This window comes from Parasteatoda tepidariorum, chromosome 2 (assembly GCF_982258835.1).
Source record: "Parasteatoda tepidariorum strain Cologne lab strain chromosome 2, Ptep-v5.0, whole genome shotgun sequence".
Classification (NCBI taxonomy): Eukaryota; Metazoa; Arthropoda; class Arachnida; order Araneae; family Theridiidae; genus Parasteatoda; species Parasteatoda tepidariorum.
In genome coordinates this window covers 85,897,992-85,919,233 of record NC_141756.1, presented here as the reverse complement: position 1 = coordinate 85,919,233, position 21,242 = coordinate 85,897,992, and the positions used below count along the sequence as shown (strand labels likewise).

Here is a 21,242-nt window from a genome sequence, read left to right as displayed (position 1 = left end):
GAATCGAATTGCTATGCTAAATTTTATTTATTGCTTTTATCTCTCGGTCGGTTTGCGAAATTGAAGATTATAATTGATAGTCGCTTTAACATTGAAAAGTTTGTAAGGATAATTAATGTTTTCCGTCAAATTTTAAAAATGAAAACAGTAAAAATATTTATGATGAAATATTTTAAATTATATATATTTTTTTTCTCTTAACTTTTTTTAATGTTGACTCAATTGACGAAATTTTCTCTTACTTGGTTACTTCCTCACAAGTGCACAATCTTCTAAATTAATCTCCGAGAATCATGCGTAACATATTTACAATTAATCATTGTTTTTTGTTTTGTTAAAAGCAGGAAGAAATTATCGGGCATTTGTCATGGTTGATTATTATTGTTGTTTTGAGGTATGTAATGTTAAGAGAATAGGAGATTTTTTTCTCAAATATGTTGCCTAATGTTAAGACTAAAATTTTAAAATAGTCACTTTATCTAGTAAAAAGTATTGATTCTTCGATTTGTAAAATAACATATATTTGAATATGTTATATACATATATTTGACATATATTTGACCATAACATATATTTGACCATATATTTGATAATAGCATATATTATCAAATATATGGTCAAATATAATAACAAATATAATATCATATATAATAACAATATAATAATAACAATATAATAACATATATTTGACCATAATATTTAATTGCATATTTCAGAAAACTTATCTAAATGCAAAAAGGTACTTTTTTTTTAATGATTTTAGGCACCCCGAAAAGATGAATTTGTAAAGTTAAACTTCAATTATAAAAGGTATTTTGTAGCAATACCAACTTAAAGTAAATTATTATCATAAATTTTTTCGGTTTATCTTATGTTTTAGGTTGATTAACCTTCTTGATCCTTAAACATTTTTGTAAATTAAAAAACAACTCCGTTTTAAAGTTAAGCGACTAAAGTTAAACTCAATTTCGTTCTTCTACTTCAAATACAAGAAAATTAATAATTCTAAGGATTTCAGTTTCTATAAAATTTTTTAAAATATTTTCATTAAAGAGGTTTCGAGAACATAAAAGCTTTAAAAATCAATACTTTTTCAATTTATTCAAACACTACTGCACTGAAGTATGTCTCAAATGGCAAAAGAACTCAGATTTTTAATTTAATTTACAACGCCAGATCTTGTTCTCTTTTTTCCCCCTCCCATTTCAATTGCAAATTGATGCTGACAACTTTGAATGCTCTTTTTGTTCCTGATCATTTTTTTCCGTGTCTTTTCACAAATTAGCAGTCTATATATTAATCTATTAAAGATAACATGACATGAAGTTTGAAATAATTATTAGCCGAATATAATGAAATTACATTATAATTAATTTCCTTTAAATTTGTTGACAGGAAATTCATCGATCGTTTTCCGACTTTATTATTCTATAATTTTATCTAAAAAATAATAAAAATTAACAATTTTAAATTTAGAAATGTTTTTAAACATTAGTAGCAAAATTGTTAAAGACAAGATATAAACTTTTTAATTTAAAATAAGCAAAAAAAAAAATTACGATTGAAGCATTTTTTTTAGTTCCATTAACAATTTTTAAAACTTTTCATAATGTCTCGGGATTCTACACTTTTTAGAAAACCTTTCCTGTATAGTATAACATGTACTATATGGTATGCAAAAAAAGTTCGAAGCAAGAAATATATACATTTTAAAAAAGTTTCAAAAATATGTTCCAGGTTTTCACAATAGTACTTGCTCGAGCCTCCAGGGATGATTTTATCGGTAAAAAGGGGTTATGTTCGAATTTTAACCCTTTGATGGCAGATGGGATACCGGTGTCCTTTATAGATATATTTTTTTTCTCACGCTCTAATTACAAGCAAAAATATATTTTGTCTTTTTTTTTTTTTACAAAATATAGTCTACTAATCACAAACAAAAATTCTGTTAGACTACCGGAATTATATTTGTACTATAATATAAAATTCAAAAAAAAGTAGTTTGAAATTTTTTTTTTCATTCATAATCAAAAGGTTATCAATAACTGATTTTATAAATTAAGGAAATTTCGATGATGAATAACTATTTCTTATAGATCTCAATAACTGCAAATAGTAAGTGCGAATTTTTGAAAAATTGTCCATGTTTGGAAGATTTTGTCTTTAACACAGAAAATGTTAGTGATGTTTCATGCTGTAATTCATAACCATAATACATTAAAATTCTAAATAGAGTATTTTCAACTTATTTTGACCTAAATTAATATAAAATAATAAAAAAAAAAAGTGCGAAATTATGGTTAAAAATCCACTGCCGGAATTTATTAATATTCATAGAAGTCTTCAAATTAACCCCCTTTACCAAAGCGAAAGGTAATTCCTTGTCATACATTTCAAAAATTTTATATATCTTTCTATTGGGGAAAAATTTATTGATTCCATTTATTATAAAATTTTTGCTGCACATGGATAATTTAATAGAACTTGAACGCACATATTTTATTTTGAGATTCATGGCATTCATCCTATTTCACTTAGATCTGTATTTGAATCTCGTTCAAATAGACAGTTCAACTTTTGTTAATTCAGGTTAGTGGCGGATATGAGATCATCTTCCGCCAGTCACACCTTTAAACCACCTAGTAATTTCCGGTCAGAATTTTTTTCTCTCTCTCTATTTTCCAATTGCTGAATACTATTAAGGTTGCTGTTGTCCTTTAGTGTTAAAATAAGGGAAATTCCAAGTGTATATTTTCTATACGAAATATTTTAAAAGTGGGTTTCTAAATTTTACTCAGCTTCAAACTATTTCCGTAAATTACTTCAAGCATTAACTATTAGCAAGTATTATTCTTGTTACGAAGGTTTAAAAATTGTATGATAGAGTGTCATTCTGAGAAATTCGCCAAAATTAAATCGTTTTTTGAAATTCGTTAGCAATTTTGTCCATTATTTTGGGAACAAATAAAACCTATGATAAATCGCAAAATTTTACAAATTAGTTTGCAGAAATTTACTTTTACTGCTAATTTTATTTATTTATTTTTTTATTTTCAAATCGTCTGGAATTATTAAGCTAATTTCCTTCCTGGAAGTGCGAATCTTAAGTTTCTGTATGTTTAATTGTTCTTGAACAAAGTATAATATATTGCCAGCAAAATGATTTGTAGCCTGTAAAATGTTGCTTCCTTAAAAAATTATTAGTACATTAAAAGTAAGAAATGGACGATTTTTGTTTTTTTACAATTTCTATAAATGGAGACGTTCTTTAAAATCTTTTTCTAATTTTCAAGTCTATTTTTTTAAACATTTTTTAAAACGATTCAGAAAACCGCTATTTATGGAATCGTTTTCTTAAAAATTGCGTTCAATTATTCATTTTAAAATATTTTCGAATGAACTCAAGCTTATCAGAAGCTTTAATTTTCTAGGTTGTAAATTTGAATTAAATCGTAAACATGTGTATGAGTTAGTATATGTATGGAAATGATAAATGGTATAATTCAAGAACGCAGTGACATGAAAAGAAAGACAACACACATTTCATACTTATACAATTTTATAAAAAGTTTCCCGATAATTCTATACATAGCTGATTTTCTCACACTCACTTTGAATTATGAATATTATATTCACGAATATTGTTTTCGAACAGTAATTTCCTCCATTATTCGTTAAATATTAAATTTTTTTATTTTTTATAAAAGATTATTATTCTTCAGATTTTATTCAATTCTTCTCGTATATAAAGAAAAGCTTTAACCTTATTCATTCAAACAATAAAAAACTCATCCAGATGGAAACTTTCTCGATTGTAGAAGTCATTGTTGTTTTACATTTTTTATTCCTATTATTTGGTTCAGTAAAAGAATATTTTTGTAATTTATTTGTTTTCATCTTTTGCAATCTGTTAATTTTTATAGAATTATTCTTACTACTTTGATAATATAAATTGTTTTTAGGTTCTGGCCCTGCTCGCTTCTCTAATCAACCTCAATGATTGCATCGCTATCATTTTTGTTTACTAACGGTAAACAGATTATCACATGAATTTTAATAACGTAAATATGATTCTAGAGGTATGTCCGATTCTGCTGGAAAAGAATTTAAACTTGATCATTTTGTTGGGTTACCATTGCAACTTCACATACAAACTTGTGCTAATTCTCATTTAATTTTTGGTTATTATAAAAAAACTTGTTAAGTATCTTTTGCAATCTGTTAATTTTTCTGGAATTATTCTTACTACTTTCATAATATCACTACTTTCATAATATAAGTTATTGGTTATTATGAAAAATTTAATTATTGGTTATTATAAAAAAACTTGTTAAGTATTTTTACTTATATTTTGCACAATATATTCTTGAACAATAGTTTATAATATTGCGCCGGAATTTTAATTAGCTATTTTGTACTTATTTTATTAATCACGTATGCTGAATGAACACAGGTTTTTCATTAATTTTATATTAAAAGTATAACTCATAAAGGGAAAATATATCTTATTTACCGTTTAATAGTAAAACAGTAAGAGATTTTTTTATCATATAATCTTGCATCATAAGGTAATTTCCTGCGATTACCTAAAATAAATAAATAAAAATATATGAAATTAATAAAATTAATAAATAAAAAAATTAAATTTACTAAAAAACTAGATTTGTAGATATAGGCCTGTAATTTTCAATAATAATTGAAATAAAAAGCGTAATTGTGACGGAGATTAATATTAATAAAGGATGATAAATAATTATTACCATATAAAAAATTCAAAAGGCAAATCTGTTATAACTTTTATAATTTTAAGCTGATGACAGTCACATTTAAGGGTCCTATTTGTGAGATAAGGATTCAATTATATGAGTTTTTATATAACTTGATCTATCAGAATGCACGGACAACATAATTGAAAGGTTTTAAACCATTATCTTTTTATGTTATACAGATATATGAAAGCATTTAAACATAATTTAATAAAAGCGGTTAAAATATTAATAATTTTTATTGTACCAGTCGAATAATGACAATTAATAATAATATTTAATGGTATGTTATAAATTCAAAATCTAACACCCTTTTAAATTCAGACAATTTGAAATTGGATTTTATTTTCCTAAAAATGTGTAAACTTTCAATGGAATTAGACTCATTAAAAATAAATGAAACCTTCTTTATGTATGTTGGCATTTTGCCAGGTAAAAAAAAAAGGAGGAAACTACACGTAATGGGTGTTTTAAAATAATATGATCCATATGTAGTGAAACCTCTTGGGAGCGGCCACTCTCTGTTCCAAAGTAAAATGGTCGTTAATAGAAGTTGATCGTTCTTAGTGGTTACTTCAGAATGTTATCGAAGCTGCATGATTTTTCGCAAACGATTTTAATTTTAGTGTCATTTTCTTGGTGTGGAAATGCCACTTATGTTGGAGTCCTGAAAACCAAATCGATGAACAAATTAAAAAAGGTTAAAAATTAACTATTTCTTCAATAGGGACACTCTGATAATTCCATTATGCTGAATAAAATGGAATAATACTTGATACAAAAAATATATAATACTCTTGTAACTAATTCTTTCTCGAAAACCTGATAACTTCTTCAATTTTCAACAGATTCCACTAATCAGCAACAAGAACCTAGCAATTTAAGGTACTTGATATAAAAACATTAAAAAAAAAATTATAGAATTGAAAGAAAAAGTCACAGTTTTATTCTCAGTTCTTTTTTCTTTACAACCTCAAATAACGCCAATGGCAATATAGCCTAACCATCAGATTTCATTTGATTGGGTAATTTTGACTTGAGGGCATTGTGGTGTATATGATGACTATTTGTGTAAAATTTTGACTGGATGACTCTTTTATAATCATAGGCTTATTATTAGAGATTTTTTTGTTATTAATTCTCTGCATTACTTTCGCAATACGATGTAACATATTCTTACAGCATAGAAGGCAAATAATATATGCTAAAAAAAGTTTATTGAGTATCATATAACAGCACTCTGTTTGTTACTCTTGAACTTCTCAGTGCTTATTGCGCAATCAGCGCATTACTTATTGCGCAGCGAATTGTGAAATCAGCGCAAATTCATCTAAATAGTTACCATTCACACAAGAAACCATTCATTTATAAGAAATGAATATTAAGAACAATTTGACTTTAAAATAAATTTTTTTCTACATTTCTCTTCAAATTTTCAAAAATTTTGTTGAAAAAGATCCAGTTGGAGGAAGGTTCTGATTGAGATCTTAATCTATTTTAGTAAATTAGTTTTGAAATTTAGACCTGCATTTTGTGGATTAAGAAATGAAGATTAACCTGACATCTATTTCTTGTGCACAAGTTTCCAATTAGCATACTTTATAAATCCCAAACACTTATTTGAGCTGCTCAGACTAATAGCGGCTTGGTATACAGCTAAAAGACAGGCTCTTTATGATTATCATCAATTGCTTCGTTGTCAGACGCTCTTAGAACCTTCCATTTCGAAAACATTCAAACATCCTTTATCCACTTGAGATCACTAAAATGCAATGATTTTGCAAATTAAATCCATGTTCTAATGGTAGTGATTTAAAGGGTTGACCTTAAATGTGCAAATTAATTGTTGCTAACTATTAAATGAATAGGGAGCCAGGCCAGACACAAAGTTGTATTTTTCTGAAGAAAAAATTCTAACGTTAATTAACCAGTGTTCAATGAGATTAGGTCTTCCAGCGAGAAATTTCAGTGTTCTAAAAAATGTTACCTAGAGCCTTCTTCCACTAAGTTCTTCAATTACAACACAGTGATATCGGTTTTACTATATTCCTGAGAGTGTATAAGACCGACTAAGTAGTTTTCGGAAGTGGCTCATTTTAAATATTTTATTTAAAAAAGGAGCAAATAACAAATAAACAAAAAAAAAAAAAATTGCGTACAAGGTAAACAAATTTTTCTTTTCAAACTTTATACTCAATAACATCAAATGCGATTTTGATAAATTCTGTTGATTGATATTGTTTTACAAGAAATAAAAACTTTTTGGAAAGAATAATAATTATGAAACATAATTTATTTATTTTTGTTGTACTTTTAGAGCTTGTTAAAGTTAAAAAGATAATTTTGAATCAAGCAATGTTTTAATTCTTTGAAATAAATATAAAAAAAATTATAAAAGAAAATTCTATTTAACAAAAACATGTACAGTAAGAAAAATAGAGAAATTGGAAATTGGAAATTTTTCGATTCGCTTAAAAAGTTTCTGACATATAGCGAAATGTGTTACAGATGAAATTAATATGAAGTGAATTAAACTTTCAATCGCTCTCCTGTCTATATTATTGGAATTCTATTTTCCTGATTGCGACTAGCCCCCCCCCCTTTTATATTTTGATAGTCTAGAACAGAAAAAGTTATTCAAAATAGTTATTCAGAAAGTTATTCATAAATTTATTCAAAAAAAGTACATTGTTGTATCTGACTCCTTATTTACTTTATAGTTAGCACTAATTAATTTGTATATTTGAGGTCAACCATTTTGAATCATTAAGATTGGCGTTTAATACGGGAAAATTTGCTCATTAAAGCAATATTTACTCAACATATTATCTTTTTTTTTATTTACCTTCCATTCTTATTTTTTTGGGAAATATTATCGCCTCTCGGAACAAATGTTTCTCATCAGGAAATGAAATGTTCTAACATATTCCTTACGTGTTCGGTAATTTTGAGGTTGACTGAGTCACATCTTTATCAAGATTATTTTCCGAAACGGGAGACTGCTGTGTTATAGAGGTCAAAAATCATTTTTCAGTTCGTGCCCTGACTTTTAATATCCATTCCATGTCTTAGCGTTTGTGGCATTTGTAAGTTTTTTGCTCTATACTTTTTTTTTTTTTTTTGTGTTTTTCGGAAATGTATGATAGATTGATTAAATATGAGCTGTTCAACATCTTTGAATGTACTAACGTTTAAGGAACGCGTTATGTTCTACTTGTGAGGAAGATGACACATTTAACTAGAAAATACGACATTATATTGATTGGTTGTTTCTTTTTAAGTGTTTAAGTGTGTTTAAACATCCTGTTTTGAAAAAACTCTTTAAAATGTAACGGGGTTTTCATTCTAATGCTTTGAAAAACCCTTTTGAAATGTTACGGGAGTTTCATTCTCATAATTTCAAAAACTCCTTTGAAATGTTACAGGAGTTTCATTCTCATAATTTCAAAAGCTTCTTTAGAATGTTACCGGAGTTTCATTCTCATAATTTCAAAAGCTCCTTTAGAATGTTACCGGAGTTTCATTCTCATAATTTCAAAAACCCCTTTAAAATGTTTCGGTAGTTCCCATTCTCTTGTTTGAAAATCCCGTATTAAATATTACGGGAATTTTAATCTCACAATGTAAATAAGGTAAGTTATTTCTTTATTTTCTAAAAATATGCATTTTAACACGAAAAGGCGTCAATAATATCATTACAAAATCAGAGTATGTTTAATAATGTGACTATTTACTAAGGTTTGAAAGGAATTCTTAAAGGTGAAAAAAATCACGTTATTTTTCATATAAATATATGAAAAATAGTTCACACTTGAGTAATTAGTATGAATCGAAACAAATTTTATATAATTATATAATTACACAATATTCAAACTAATTAATCAATATAAAACTTTAAATATATTTACCATATATTTCCCTAAATAAGATTAAAAAAAATAATGGTTCAAAATATCTTGGTTACTGTTGTCGGTGTGTTTTTATTGAAAAGAAAAATCATATTATAGGATCTTTATTCAACAAGATCTGAATTTACTTGATTTAAAAACTTCATTCATTTCAAAAATATATAAATTGGAAATAAAAGTTGACTCGTTCCAATAATAGGCTCCCATTTTGAAGACTTGCCAGATGTGAATGAGAAGAAACAAAAGTGATTTGAAATATTAAACGTAAAGTTGCCGATGGAAATTGGAAAAAAACTTCGTTAGCCAAGAGAGATTTGTTCGTTTTTCTAATCATTTAAGATCTCGATTTGTTTGGTTACAAAATTCAAAAGTAATTAATTTATCAGTAAGTGAAAAAGAAAGACTAAATATATGTCATGTTAAAATAAAAATCTTCAAGTCTGTCATCAGGAAATTTGAAACTATAAGTTTTAGAAAGTGGATAGTTTCACTTATTTAGGAGTAGGATTTAAGAACAAGGATCTAACCTCTGAAATACATAAACAAATAACAAATGCAAACAGATGTTTTTACAGTCACAAAAAATGTATTAAATCCAGTTTTCTAAAATTAAAACACTATAAGCTCGGCTTTATTATATGCGTCTGAGACAAGAGTAGGACATTAACCTCCAGAGATCAGGAGGCGTTGGCGATTTAGTTGGAAGTCCTAAGAAGTGATTGTGGTGGAGGCTTATGGCGTGGGCAAACAAATTTAGAATTATATAAAATCTCTAAAGAGTCTAATGTCGTATAATACTAGAAAATCCGAAAAAGAAAACAGACTGGACATCTGGTTAGAATGCAGGAAGCTATAAACTGCCTAAAAATATTTCTAGCCAAACTTATGGAAACGACTGTCTTGAAAAAGACTAAAAATTATTCTAAATAAAAATATAATATTCTTCTATAAAATATTCTGAAAATGAAATATTGGAGGACAGCCGTCAAACGGAGAGACGTCTGAAAAAAAATTCTCGAGAAGGCCAAGACCCACCCAGGATTCCCGTGATACTGAAGAAGAAAATTAACTTCATCAGGCTAAAATTCGAAAAATATAAAGTTATTTTTCAATTGTACAATATCGCTTTGCGCCTTATTTTAGAATATTTACATTTCAAATTTCTTGCCAACCTTTTCCCCCACATCATTCTCTGCTAGTTAATAATGATTTTAATTATCATTCCAAATTAACGATTGAAAATTAAAAGTGTTGTTGATATTACTTTAGTACGCAACATTTTATGATAAACGCATTTGAAACCGTATGTAACCGTTTCAGAAAGAACGAAAAGTAAATAAGCTATTTTAACTTTTTCAATAATCTTTATGTAAAACAGTGTCCAGTTTCACATTTTAAGTTAAAATAATGAATAAAAATGGAAAAAATATTTTTCACACAATTTCTAAATAATCTCTCAGGCAAAAAGCATTTAACGAGTTTTTATCGTAACATAAATTTAAATAAGAAAGAAACTTTGGGGATGAAGTTATAATGTAGTTCAGATTAGGTTTAAATTTTATCTCAATAGAAACGGGAGCTAAATTTGTATCAATAAAAGAATTGGTATAATTTTTATTTTTGTTAAAAAAAATCAGTTTATAGTTAAGAAATAAAAGTTACATCACAATCGTGGAGGCTGGTGAGGGAAGAGAGCAGGGGATAGGCCTCCTTAGTTGTTCGAAAAAACTTTAAATAAATGGATTGGGTACTGAAATTGACCGTTAATGACTACTTATAGACGCTACCTTTTAACAATAGTATCTTAACATGGATTTAAATAACACCTTGGGTATTACCATTCATCCCTAAAACCTCACTAATTATAAAATGAACATTAATAAAGACAAAAATGTATATAAGCCACTAGAGGTAGAAATGTAGATTTAATTTGTGAATTGGAAGGTTTAAAATCTTGAGTGTACGTTTAAAAGTAACTGTTTAGTTTCCTAATGTTTCAAGTACATAATAATATTAATATATGTCAATAATATTAATTATATTGATCTATATCAATACTATTATATATATTAAGTACAATATAATATTCAGGAATAGTATAATATTCTGTGTAGAAATGTAGTTGTCTTTTGTACGTGCTCAAAAATCTGCGTCTGTCCTCATTAGTTATAAAACTTTTTTAACCGAAAAAAAACTTTTTTTTTGTCATTTGAAAAAAAAAAGTTTAAGTGCTTGTTACAACTCGTAAAAATATTAAACATTTCCTTTCTTACTTGAACAAGAATAAGTGTCAGGAAGCTTCCTGTTTCTTCTTATTAATCATAATTTCTTCAACTTAAGTTAAAATTACGCATTAAATCTTAGTGCTTAAAAATATCTCCAGTTAATCTCATCTCTGCATATTATTGTTCGGAAACTCAGCAGTTCATTGTATTCGTCTTGTTAATTCATTCATAAAATAAAATATTATCGAATAAAACAGTGTTGATTTATTTCCAAAATTTAAACTCAAAGAATGCGGAAAATATATTCAAATAGCTTGACCTTCTTAATAAATTCAACTGGGTAATTTATTTCCAGACAAATTATTTGAATGAACAACTAATAAATAAACACAAGTGCAATATAATTACGTACTTTAAAGGACATCAGCGATGGTAAGGAAGGTCAGCCATTTCGAAATTCAAGGTAGCTGTCGGATTTAGTTGTTTTTGAGAAGATTTTCTTCTCTTCACAATCTTCCAGATTTACATGTCGATATGATTATTGACATGTAAATCTGGTTTCTCTGACACATAAATCTGACAGGTAAATCTGGTCAGTCTGATTTTCTATGAGTTGTTTATTTTTTCAACAAAATAATTTAATATTTTTATTAATACAACAAATAATTTAATACTTTTTATATTGCTAAATCTGCAGGTAAAATGCAACATTCTGTTATAAATATTATTTTTAAAAATATTCCATTTTTCAGCGCGTTTTTCTGCATTAAATGGAGTTAAAAAATATATTTTGCTGGATGCTTTTGAGTAAAAATTATGTCGTGAAATTGTGAACGCATTTTGTTCCATTATACATAGATTCCGACTCCCGGGTCCCCTCCGCAGAGGATCAAAATTGTGATGGCATGTCTTCGGATCATCCTCCGGGATGTTTCCCAGACCATCGCCAATAGCCCATTGTGCAGCTCTAGTGCGATGTAAATTAACAACAACAACAACAACAACAACTCCCGGTGGCTGAGTGGTAGCGCGCCGCGCTCCCGTGCCACAGGTCCTAGGTTCGATCCTCGGGCCGGGCAAGGTTGACCCAGCCTTTCATCCCTTCAGTGGGTCGATAAATGAGTACCAAGCATGCTTGGGAACTAAACACTTAGGGTTTTGCATTCGGTTGACCACCTAACCGGAACATCTGCACCTGCACCCCAGAACCAAAGGTCAAGAAAACTGAGATGGGCGCAGTAGGCCCTGGCCGTCGATGAGCTGTCGCGGCACTGAGCTTAGTAGTTTTAGTAATACATAGATTCCATTAAAATAACAGCATTGTCAATATTGCTAAATCTACACACAAAATGCAAAGTAACAAACCCTATTTATGAAAACAATTTTTTTCTCACGTTTTCTTGTATTGTATGGGGTTAAAAAAATATATTTCGTTGAATACTTTAGAGTAAAAGTTATGTCGTGAAATTGTGTATTTATTTTATTACCTTTGTGATGTACATTTTTATTGCTAAAATATTCATCTGGGTGTTAAAATCGTCCATGACTGTACTGTCTGGTTCATGGATTTGATCTTGACAGCCTACTAAATTTCTGTTGACTGGGATCAAAATTATTTAGTTCTATTTCTGTTGTTTCGGGACTACGTTCTGCAACAATACATATTTAGAATGATTTGCACACTTTTTGGTTCGCTTAACCTTTCACTTAGATCGGTACTGTGCAATCTTTAACCGGCATCCCGCTTGCAAAGTATGAGTCTAATTAATTGAAAAGAACAATGGATACGTAACCGGACGGAGTTTTTAGAGCAATTCTGCCAATTACAGTTAAAACTGGACCGTTGAACGGTGTCAGTTTCAGAATATGTTAGAGTTGGCAGTGAAATACAGGATATTAAATAATTTGTACAAATATTAAAAATGAGGTGGTTTTTGAAGTGAGAATGTGTTTTATAAACTGATTGACGTTTTTATTCATTCTAAAACTGAAAATATGATATTGTGAAAAAAGAACTGCAGTAATAACTTGAAAAACTCTCATAAGCTGGAATTATACGTACTTTTCCATTTCGGATACAGCTTTTATTGTAGTAACATGACAACATCGCTTAAGAGGACACCATACCAAGGGAAAAACTTTTCATCGCGAATTCTCCTTTATCTCCATTACTAATTTAAAAGAAGGAAAAAGTCAAAGTTTTAATCACTGAAAAAAAAATGGTTCAAAATATCAAAATGCAGACAAATTATTGGAAGAGAACTTTTTCAATGTGTAATCCTAGGCATTCTTTTAATGTATACATATTTTTCAATTTTGATATTTTTTTCTGTAATTAAAACTTCACGGCTTACTCTAGGTTTGTCTGAACTCATTTTTTCTATACTTTAAATCTTAAATTAGTTATAGAGGGGAAAAAGAATTTGCAACAAAAAGTTTCTCACATGGTGTAGTATCCTCCTTAAAAAAAAAAAAAAAAAAAAAAAACAATCATCTATACTAGAAAGGTTTATGGAATGTTAGTGTCTCAGAAATCTTATAGAATTCTTTTTTTTTTTTTTTAACTTTGCAGTTAGTATTTTTTTTACCGAACCACTTCAATTAGTGATTGGAGCCGCAAAATTCGAAGAAAGATTAGGTGAGAAATTAATAAGGGTTCATGGGGTGTTCCCCACGCAATTAAATAAATAAAAGCAAATTAAAGCCACATCCTGAAAGAGAAAAACTGGCGGAAAACTAAGGAGTACGCTAGTAATAAATAGCTTTTGGAATGTTATTTTTGAAGTGTTTCATCGGCATCTTTATTTACCTGGATTTTGAGAACATTTGGAGAAAGTGACGCAACTGGGAGAAAGCGCGTTTATTGTGTCACGAAGTAGGTTTATTTACTGTTCAGGATTAACGTGTGTAATTGTTTGCCCGTATGACACACTTGTCATTAAAAGAAGGTGAAACGTCACGTGGATGCATCTGCTTATCAGTTATTTATTTTGCATTGTTTTGTTTTTAGTTAAGTCTTACTCTCCATTAATAAAGTAAAAAAATCGGTAAATTCGAAGAAAAATTGCAGAACTTAAGAAAATAAAACTATGATTAGATTTTAATACGAATGAAAACGGTTTAAAACAATAAATTAAATACTATAACAGTGATTTTTTGGATGAACAAATTAATAGTTTAAAATAATAAATGATATTTTTACTTTTTTTTTGTAATCAATGAGATATTGTCTCAATATATATATTAATAATATAAATATTACAGTTATAGGATAAGTATTATAGTATTTCATAAATAATATAAGTTCTATATAAGTAATATACTCAATATAAGTATATAAATATATAGTATATAGTATATTAGTATATAAGTATATAGTATATAAGTATATAGTATATAAGTATATAGTATATAAGTATATAGTATATAAGTATATAGTATATAAATATATGGTATATAAGTATGTACTCAATATAAGTATTATAGTAGTTACATATTCTAATCGGTATTTATGTTCACTGTTTAATGTGCTATGGGATGAAAACGCATGATGCGAAATCACTAAATTTTTATTGTAATCCAATTTTGAAAGGAATGTAAACTTCTTTATTCTGAAATTCATAGTGTTTACCTAAACCTTTGTGAAGTGCCATGAGATGTACTATTTGATTTTAAGAATCTTGTTTAAAAGTTGGACATTTTGTTGTGACGCTAGGGACGCTGTTGAAAGGTTGCCGGTGGATTATGCTATGTGTCAAGCTGAATAAACTTGAAATATAACATATTCTACTTTCATTAGGTTTTATCATAAAAAAGGTTGTAGCTGATGTAGTTTCGCGCTTTGGTAAAATCAGCTTCTCTTCCTTCCCCCCAAAAAATAACCTTGAAAATCCCCTGTCCCTGCAGTCATATACAAAGTTAAGATAATTTTTTTCATGAATGACTCGAAGTTTGAATTTGATCACACATATATTATTAAACTAAATTAGTTTTTATCATTAAACCCGTTTTGCACACATTAACACAATTAAAAATATCGCAAACATTTAGAAATATTCTCTACATTATATTCTACCTCTATTCTCTTTCTGTGGAAGTTTACCTGGAAAATTACTCTCCACATTATAATTTGAATGACAAGGGACATAAAGTAACCAATTTTAAAATTTCTGCAAAAAAAAAAAAGAAAATAATAATAAATAAATAACTGTAATATTAATAATAAATAAATAAAAAAATTTAAAAAAAAAGGTTTTTAGCATTCTTTTGTCATTTTTAGTTGCATGTGTGTGTGTACATTTAAAAATAAATCACGAAAAGTTAAAAAATCCACGCAGATTTACGGATTTTGCAAAATTTTATGAGAAACGTTTTGGTCACCCGGAGCTTTCTAATGATTTGTCTTTCTAACCAACAATTTAAAATTAAAAAGGAAATAATAAAGGCACTATGTTCAAAAGTTGTACTATAGTTGTAGAAAATAATGCTAATAATAAAACTTCAAAAAAAAAAAAAAAGTTTTTCCACTCCTATTTTGATGTTCCTTTCAGCAAGCAGCTAGCTACTCTCGAAACAGATTATACCCTCGGTAAGTTCAGATTTAAAAATAAACCTACGCGGATCAGTGACCTACCTGAGAGAAGGAAGTGTTAATTTCGAATTACAAAATGCCAATTTACGCTCCAACGAATTTCCGACATCGAACATTTGTCCCATTCAAAAATACTCATCAATATCATTTTTTTTCCTAAATGTAATTACGTTTTTCACAATCACGATATTAAATATCCATTTAAAAAAATATGTTTTCATACTTAACATTTCGCTTGAAATCTATTAGAATAAGTCTCGTCTTAAGTCACGTATAAGCCTAACGCTCTTTAACTTTTCATGCATTGTTTAACAAAGTCATTAATTTGATTTTTAATGCTGGTTTGTGTTGAAATAGTCTTGTTGACCTGCTATTTTCTTGGCTACTTTTGGACCTAATGTGTCATTCTTTTGATAATAAAATATTGTCATTTTTTTTCCACAATGGAAAACATGAGTCGTTGATATAACTATTTTCTTTGTTTTCTTTTTCGACATTTATGAGAAGTGTATTGACCTTATGGTTGAGCGCAAATCGATTTTTAGTTATTTGATGTTAATGGTAAAGAAAAAAATCTGTATTAAATTGAAGTTCTTAATGTTTATTCCATTTCGTCTGGAAAAATAGGATTTTGGGTTTCTTACAAAAAGATTTTTTAATGGTAAATAAAAATGAAAATATGGTTTGTGTTTTTTTTATTTACCTTCAATAAGCTTTTTAATACTTTAAAATTATCAAAAGATTATGTTTTAAATAAATTAAATTTTTTATTTATGTTTGCAATAGATTTTCTTTTATAAAGAATTTTTGGTCCAAAATCAATGTCAAAGTTTTTTTGTAAATACGTTGAATTTAAAAGCTTTAAGAAAATTTTATTTTTCATAGTATTCTATTTTAAAAACAGAATTATAGTAAATTATAAACATTGCAGAAATATTAGTAAATTATGTAATTTAATTCTTAATATAACGTACCGAAGGGATCCAACGGGGCAACAGCCTGTTAGTATTCCAGCTAATGAAAGCCTTTCATCAACAGCTAAGATGAATTTCGTAAATTTCAATGTTCATTAAAAAAAATATTAAAACTTTTTCTCGATAGAAAACTGTATTTTTTTCTTATTACAAACAGTAAAGACGTAAACAAAAATGTATTTGGTTTACGTAAATTTATTTATACGTGAACTGAACTTTGATAAGCCAATTTTGTAATTTATTGCAAATTATAAAATATAGCACTAAATCGAATTTAGAAATGAATCAAATCGGTCGGTTCTTGAGCCATTTCCACATTTTAGTTCTCATAAATATGGAGAGGAGGCATTTTTATTCATTATAACTGGAAATAATAAAAAAAAAAATGGCTCAAATAATTGGCAGAACAGCTAAATTTTATGCACTTCAAACCTATTTCTATTATTCTTTCTTATGAAACTTAAAATGGTAAATTTTGACTCAAGGAAAATATTTTATAATGATTAAAATATCTTCAAATTTAACAATGAAATTTTAAAAAACTGTATCGAGACAAAATACCATTACAAGAAAAAAAGAATGTTTGCTGGTACATTCCTGCTAAATAAATGATAGATCTTATTTTGAACCCTGCACATTTGTAGTTATTGTGTGCAAACATTGGTTGTGTAGAGGGACACAACGAATGCTTTGTATTTTTTTAACTTATAGAACAGATCACAATGATGTGTTTATGCACGGTATATGTAGACGAAATAAAACACGCTAAAAGTGGTGTTCATAAAAAAACTTTTTCAAATGCACCAGGTTGGCGAAACATTTTATTTCTCATCTATAATGATTGTTCTACTAAAAATTCTGAGCCGGAATTGGCAACAATGAGATCCTGCATGCAAGTTTTATGGTTTTTCCCACCATTTTATATTATTGTACCCATCCCATTCAACCTTAAAATATTTACACGTGAACTGTTTTATTCGGGAACAAGGAAAAAGTTGTTCTTTTTTTAAATTTCTTTTATTCGATTTGTTAAAAAATTTCTTTGACCTTCAAGGTGGATAAGATGACCTGATTGCCTACATTTCCTGATGTTTCTACTTTAGATTATTGTTTTTGGAGCTTGGGTTGGGCTTTAAAGGCCCCTTGTGCTGTTGAACTTTGACGGATGAAGTTTCGCCTTCATTTCAAACTAGAATAATATCCTTTTTTGTCTTTTTTTTTCTCATCTTAATTTAATTCATGTTATTGTTTCACAAGCCACTGCTTTATAAAATTGTTGAAGAAAGGAACAAAAAATGGCTGTTCGTCGAAATTATTTCACATTTATTTTTCCGATTAACGAATAAACTTAGTTATCCGTTATTTCGAAATTTAGGTCTCATCCACCTTGATTCACATGCAGATACTGCATTTATTGTTATGGACAATACGTCGAACAAATTGTTTTTTATTCGGAAAAATCTATATTTAGCATTTTAATGCTAAATATACATATAATGCTAAACATAAATATAATGCTAAATATAATTATTGTATATCAATAAGAATGCTAAATATAATATTTTTTTTTAAAATATTATGATTAGCATTTTAATAATTTATGATTGTTAAATATAAATTAAACACAGTTGTCTTTTTCCGCGGCAATGGTAAAATTTTCCTAAACACGGCTCTCTTCCAAGCGGAAATTTTCTAAATTTATACTTATTTGCAGTTGTATAGATCTAAGAGAAAAAACTGTTCATTGAAACTTTCTTTAATTTACAAAATCAATTACTGATATAATTTTGAATATGAATGAATTTTTTATTCAAACTCATTTTTTTGGATTTTATATTTCAGAATAAATATAATTCCGATAATGTGGCAATTCTTTTGTAACTAATAGACTGTTTTTCATGAATAAAAATACCAAAATAAATTTTTGCTTGTGATTGGAGGGTCGGAAAAAAATGCATATATAGGACACCGGTGTCCCATTTGCATCAAAGCGAATGCAAGGTGTGTAATGAAAATACTGGCCATGTATATGTTCTCATGATAGCCTTATTTGAATAATAAAAAAACTGTTTGTATTCTTCAGAAAGTTTTAACTTCTGAAAATATTTTAACTTATTTGAAAGATAAAATTTGCTTTGGAAATTGTAGTAGGGGAAATTTTAGCTTTCTGCTTATGTTAGGATACTTATGATGATAGAGAATCATTCCATTGCATAATACTTAAAAAAAATTGGTTAATTGAGACCTAGTTTTTTTATAGATTTGAAACATATGTGCCTGGTAACTTTCAGATTCGCTGGTAACTTTCCTGGAAACTTTTAGTGTGGCTGGGTGGCTAAGTTGGTTTGTCTTCGGCCTTCTGAGCTCAAGTCTGCGGGTTCAATCCTCGGCCCAGACATTGGATTTTTCGGGATGCAAAAAATCCTCAGCAGTCATGTCGTATGATTATGCGGCATGTAAAAGATCCCTGGAGTGCCTTATTGGCTCTTGGCATTTCCGGCAAAATTAAATTCCTGGTGCACTTTAGCATCCAAATAGAGTCTCGGTGCTGCCATCTAGTGTGGCAGAAACTATACGTCCAAATTAACATGACCAACGATATCTCACCCATTGTGGTGGTCCTGAAAGAGTGGATACCACCTCTGGAGAACACACTAGGTCTGCTCATCGGCAAGACCTCATTAAAAATAAATAATAAAAAAAACCCGTTCAGATTTTTAATAATTTCTTTTTTTCTAAAAGTTTAAAACATTAAAACTGTGCCATTACTCATTTTTTATATCTAATTTAATACTGTGCATCTACCTATTTGTTGAATTATTTTTCAAAAAATATTTATTTTATATTTTCGCGAAAAAAATGGCATTTTGACAACACCATCAATTAAGCTGTGGGTTACTATTCGCCTATGACGATAGAGTCGTTTAAAACGATCTTGCGAACTATCAATTGCATTTAAGCTGACAGTTGTATTAAACTATAGTTGAACTTTAAATACCTTGTGTTGACAACCTCATCGACAGCCTTTGAACTCCTTAAAGCTATAATCCGTAATATTCCATAATGACTCTTTTTGCTAGATTCAGAAACGTGCATGGGCTATACACTATTCATAAACATTCGTCTAACGATTTAGGAAGCTATTTTATTTTACAACAGTTGTTGAACAGCCGACCTAAATTTTGACGGCTACCAACGCTCAACTTCGCAGGCTTATAATTTTGAACCCAATCCAGAAGATAAGGGAACTGCTGTATCAAGTATTTGGAGAAATTTGCCTTGGTGGGATTCGCCAAGGATAGAACCAACCCGTATTTGCGTTACATGGAGAGGAAAACATTCTACTGTTAGCTTGACGGCAAGGGGCCTCTAACTCATGATCCATCTATCATTGATGATATTTTACGTCTGCACTGTAGTCTGCGCAACGGAATTCGTATTGCCCAGTGATCTCTGGTATTTAAACCCATTTCACCTCATTGGAAGACAAGCGCTCTATCCCCTGAACCATCACTGCTCCTAGGAAGGTATACAGAAGTTCAAGTTCCACTTTAAAAGTGTAAAGTGTTCACGTATTTAGCGCTGTCTGTAAGACAAATGTTTATGAACAGTGTATTGCTAATTTATGTTTATGAATCTAGTTTTAAAAATAAATAATTGCATTGAATCGAAATTTGTTTTTAATTTATTTTAATGTGAAAAAAAATTATAAAAACAATTCATGTCTTATTCTGTAATGTCACCAAAACTGAATACTATCTTTAAGAGTAGATCTAACAGACCTGTAACTAAATATTGCTTATTACTTCCAGGTATTCAACATCATGGGCCACTTTCTCCTGTCTAACTTATTTTTGGTGATTTCCGCTGTCTGCTTGATTGTTCCTTTTTCAAGTGCTCTAGATGTGGATTTTGCTTACCATGACTATCCTCAAATGACTGCCATACTTCGAAGATTTAACCGAGAACATCCTGAACTTACGAAGCTGTACTCGATTGGTAAATCCGTGCAAGGTGAGTCAAAATCAATGTTGCATGTTGCAGTGAGAGCCTAACTGCAATTTGAATTATGAAATATGAACTAAATATGAATAACTAAACTTTATGAACAACTGAAATTTGAAGTATGAAATATTTAACATGAAATCAGACGCAAAAATTAATTTTTCTGAATATACCTAACTTCTTTTAATGAATTCTGCAATTTGGAAAATACGGTCCCAATACGGCAGTTATAAGAACGTTCGGAAGTTATGAGTCCATCAATGTTATTGTTTCAGTTTTTGCGTATTTCGCCATAGCTCAAAAAGTTTTTGAAGGAACCTAATTTTTAATAATAATTTATTATTTTTATTATCTTTAATAATAGCCGCGAAATTTTTGAATCATGAGATATACAAATTTTTTACACTATTTGAAACTATGTAATTCCATACGGCAAAATTCAAAAGTAGAAATTAATCGGACATAAAATATCAAAAATTCTCGAGAAAAAAAAATTAAAAATTCAGCTTTTTTTTTTCATTTATATTACTCAAAACTATCGTCTTTCTGAGGATACGATATTATTCGTATGAAAAAAACAATTTAGGAGTATCAACTTAGAATACATTCCGGATAGCCAGAATGCAGAAATTTTTTAAGGGAATCTAATTTTTAAAAATAATTCATTATTTTTGTAATAATCTTGAATAATGGCCTTGAAATTTTTGAATTGTAAGGTACATAAATTTTTACACAATTTGAAACTTTGTAATTTCAAGTGGCAAAATACAGAA

The 21,242-nt window shown here is 28.6% G+C and overlaps 1 protein-coding gene across 4 annotated transcripts in view; it reads left to right on the top strand.

Annotated features, from left to right (window-relative positions):
- Positions 1 to 21,242, top strand: part of LOC107446375 (carboxypeptidase D) — a 77,164-nt gene that overhangs the window by 13,945 nt on the left and 41,977 nt on the right. For all 4 annotated transcript variants that reach the window (XR_001584376.5, XM_016061002.5, XM_043054974.3 and 1 more), the window contains exon 2: positions 20,277 to 20,478. Coding sequence is in view for 3 of the 4 variants with exons in the window: in XM_016061002.5 (XP_015916488.1) it covers positions 20,289 to 20,478 (190 nt within the window). In the remaining variant the exon portion in view is untranslated. The remainder of the gene's footprint in view (positions 1 to 20,276; positions 20,479 to 21,242) is intronic.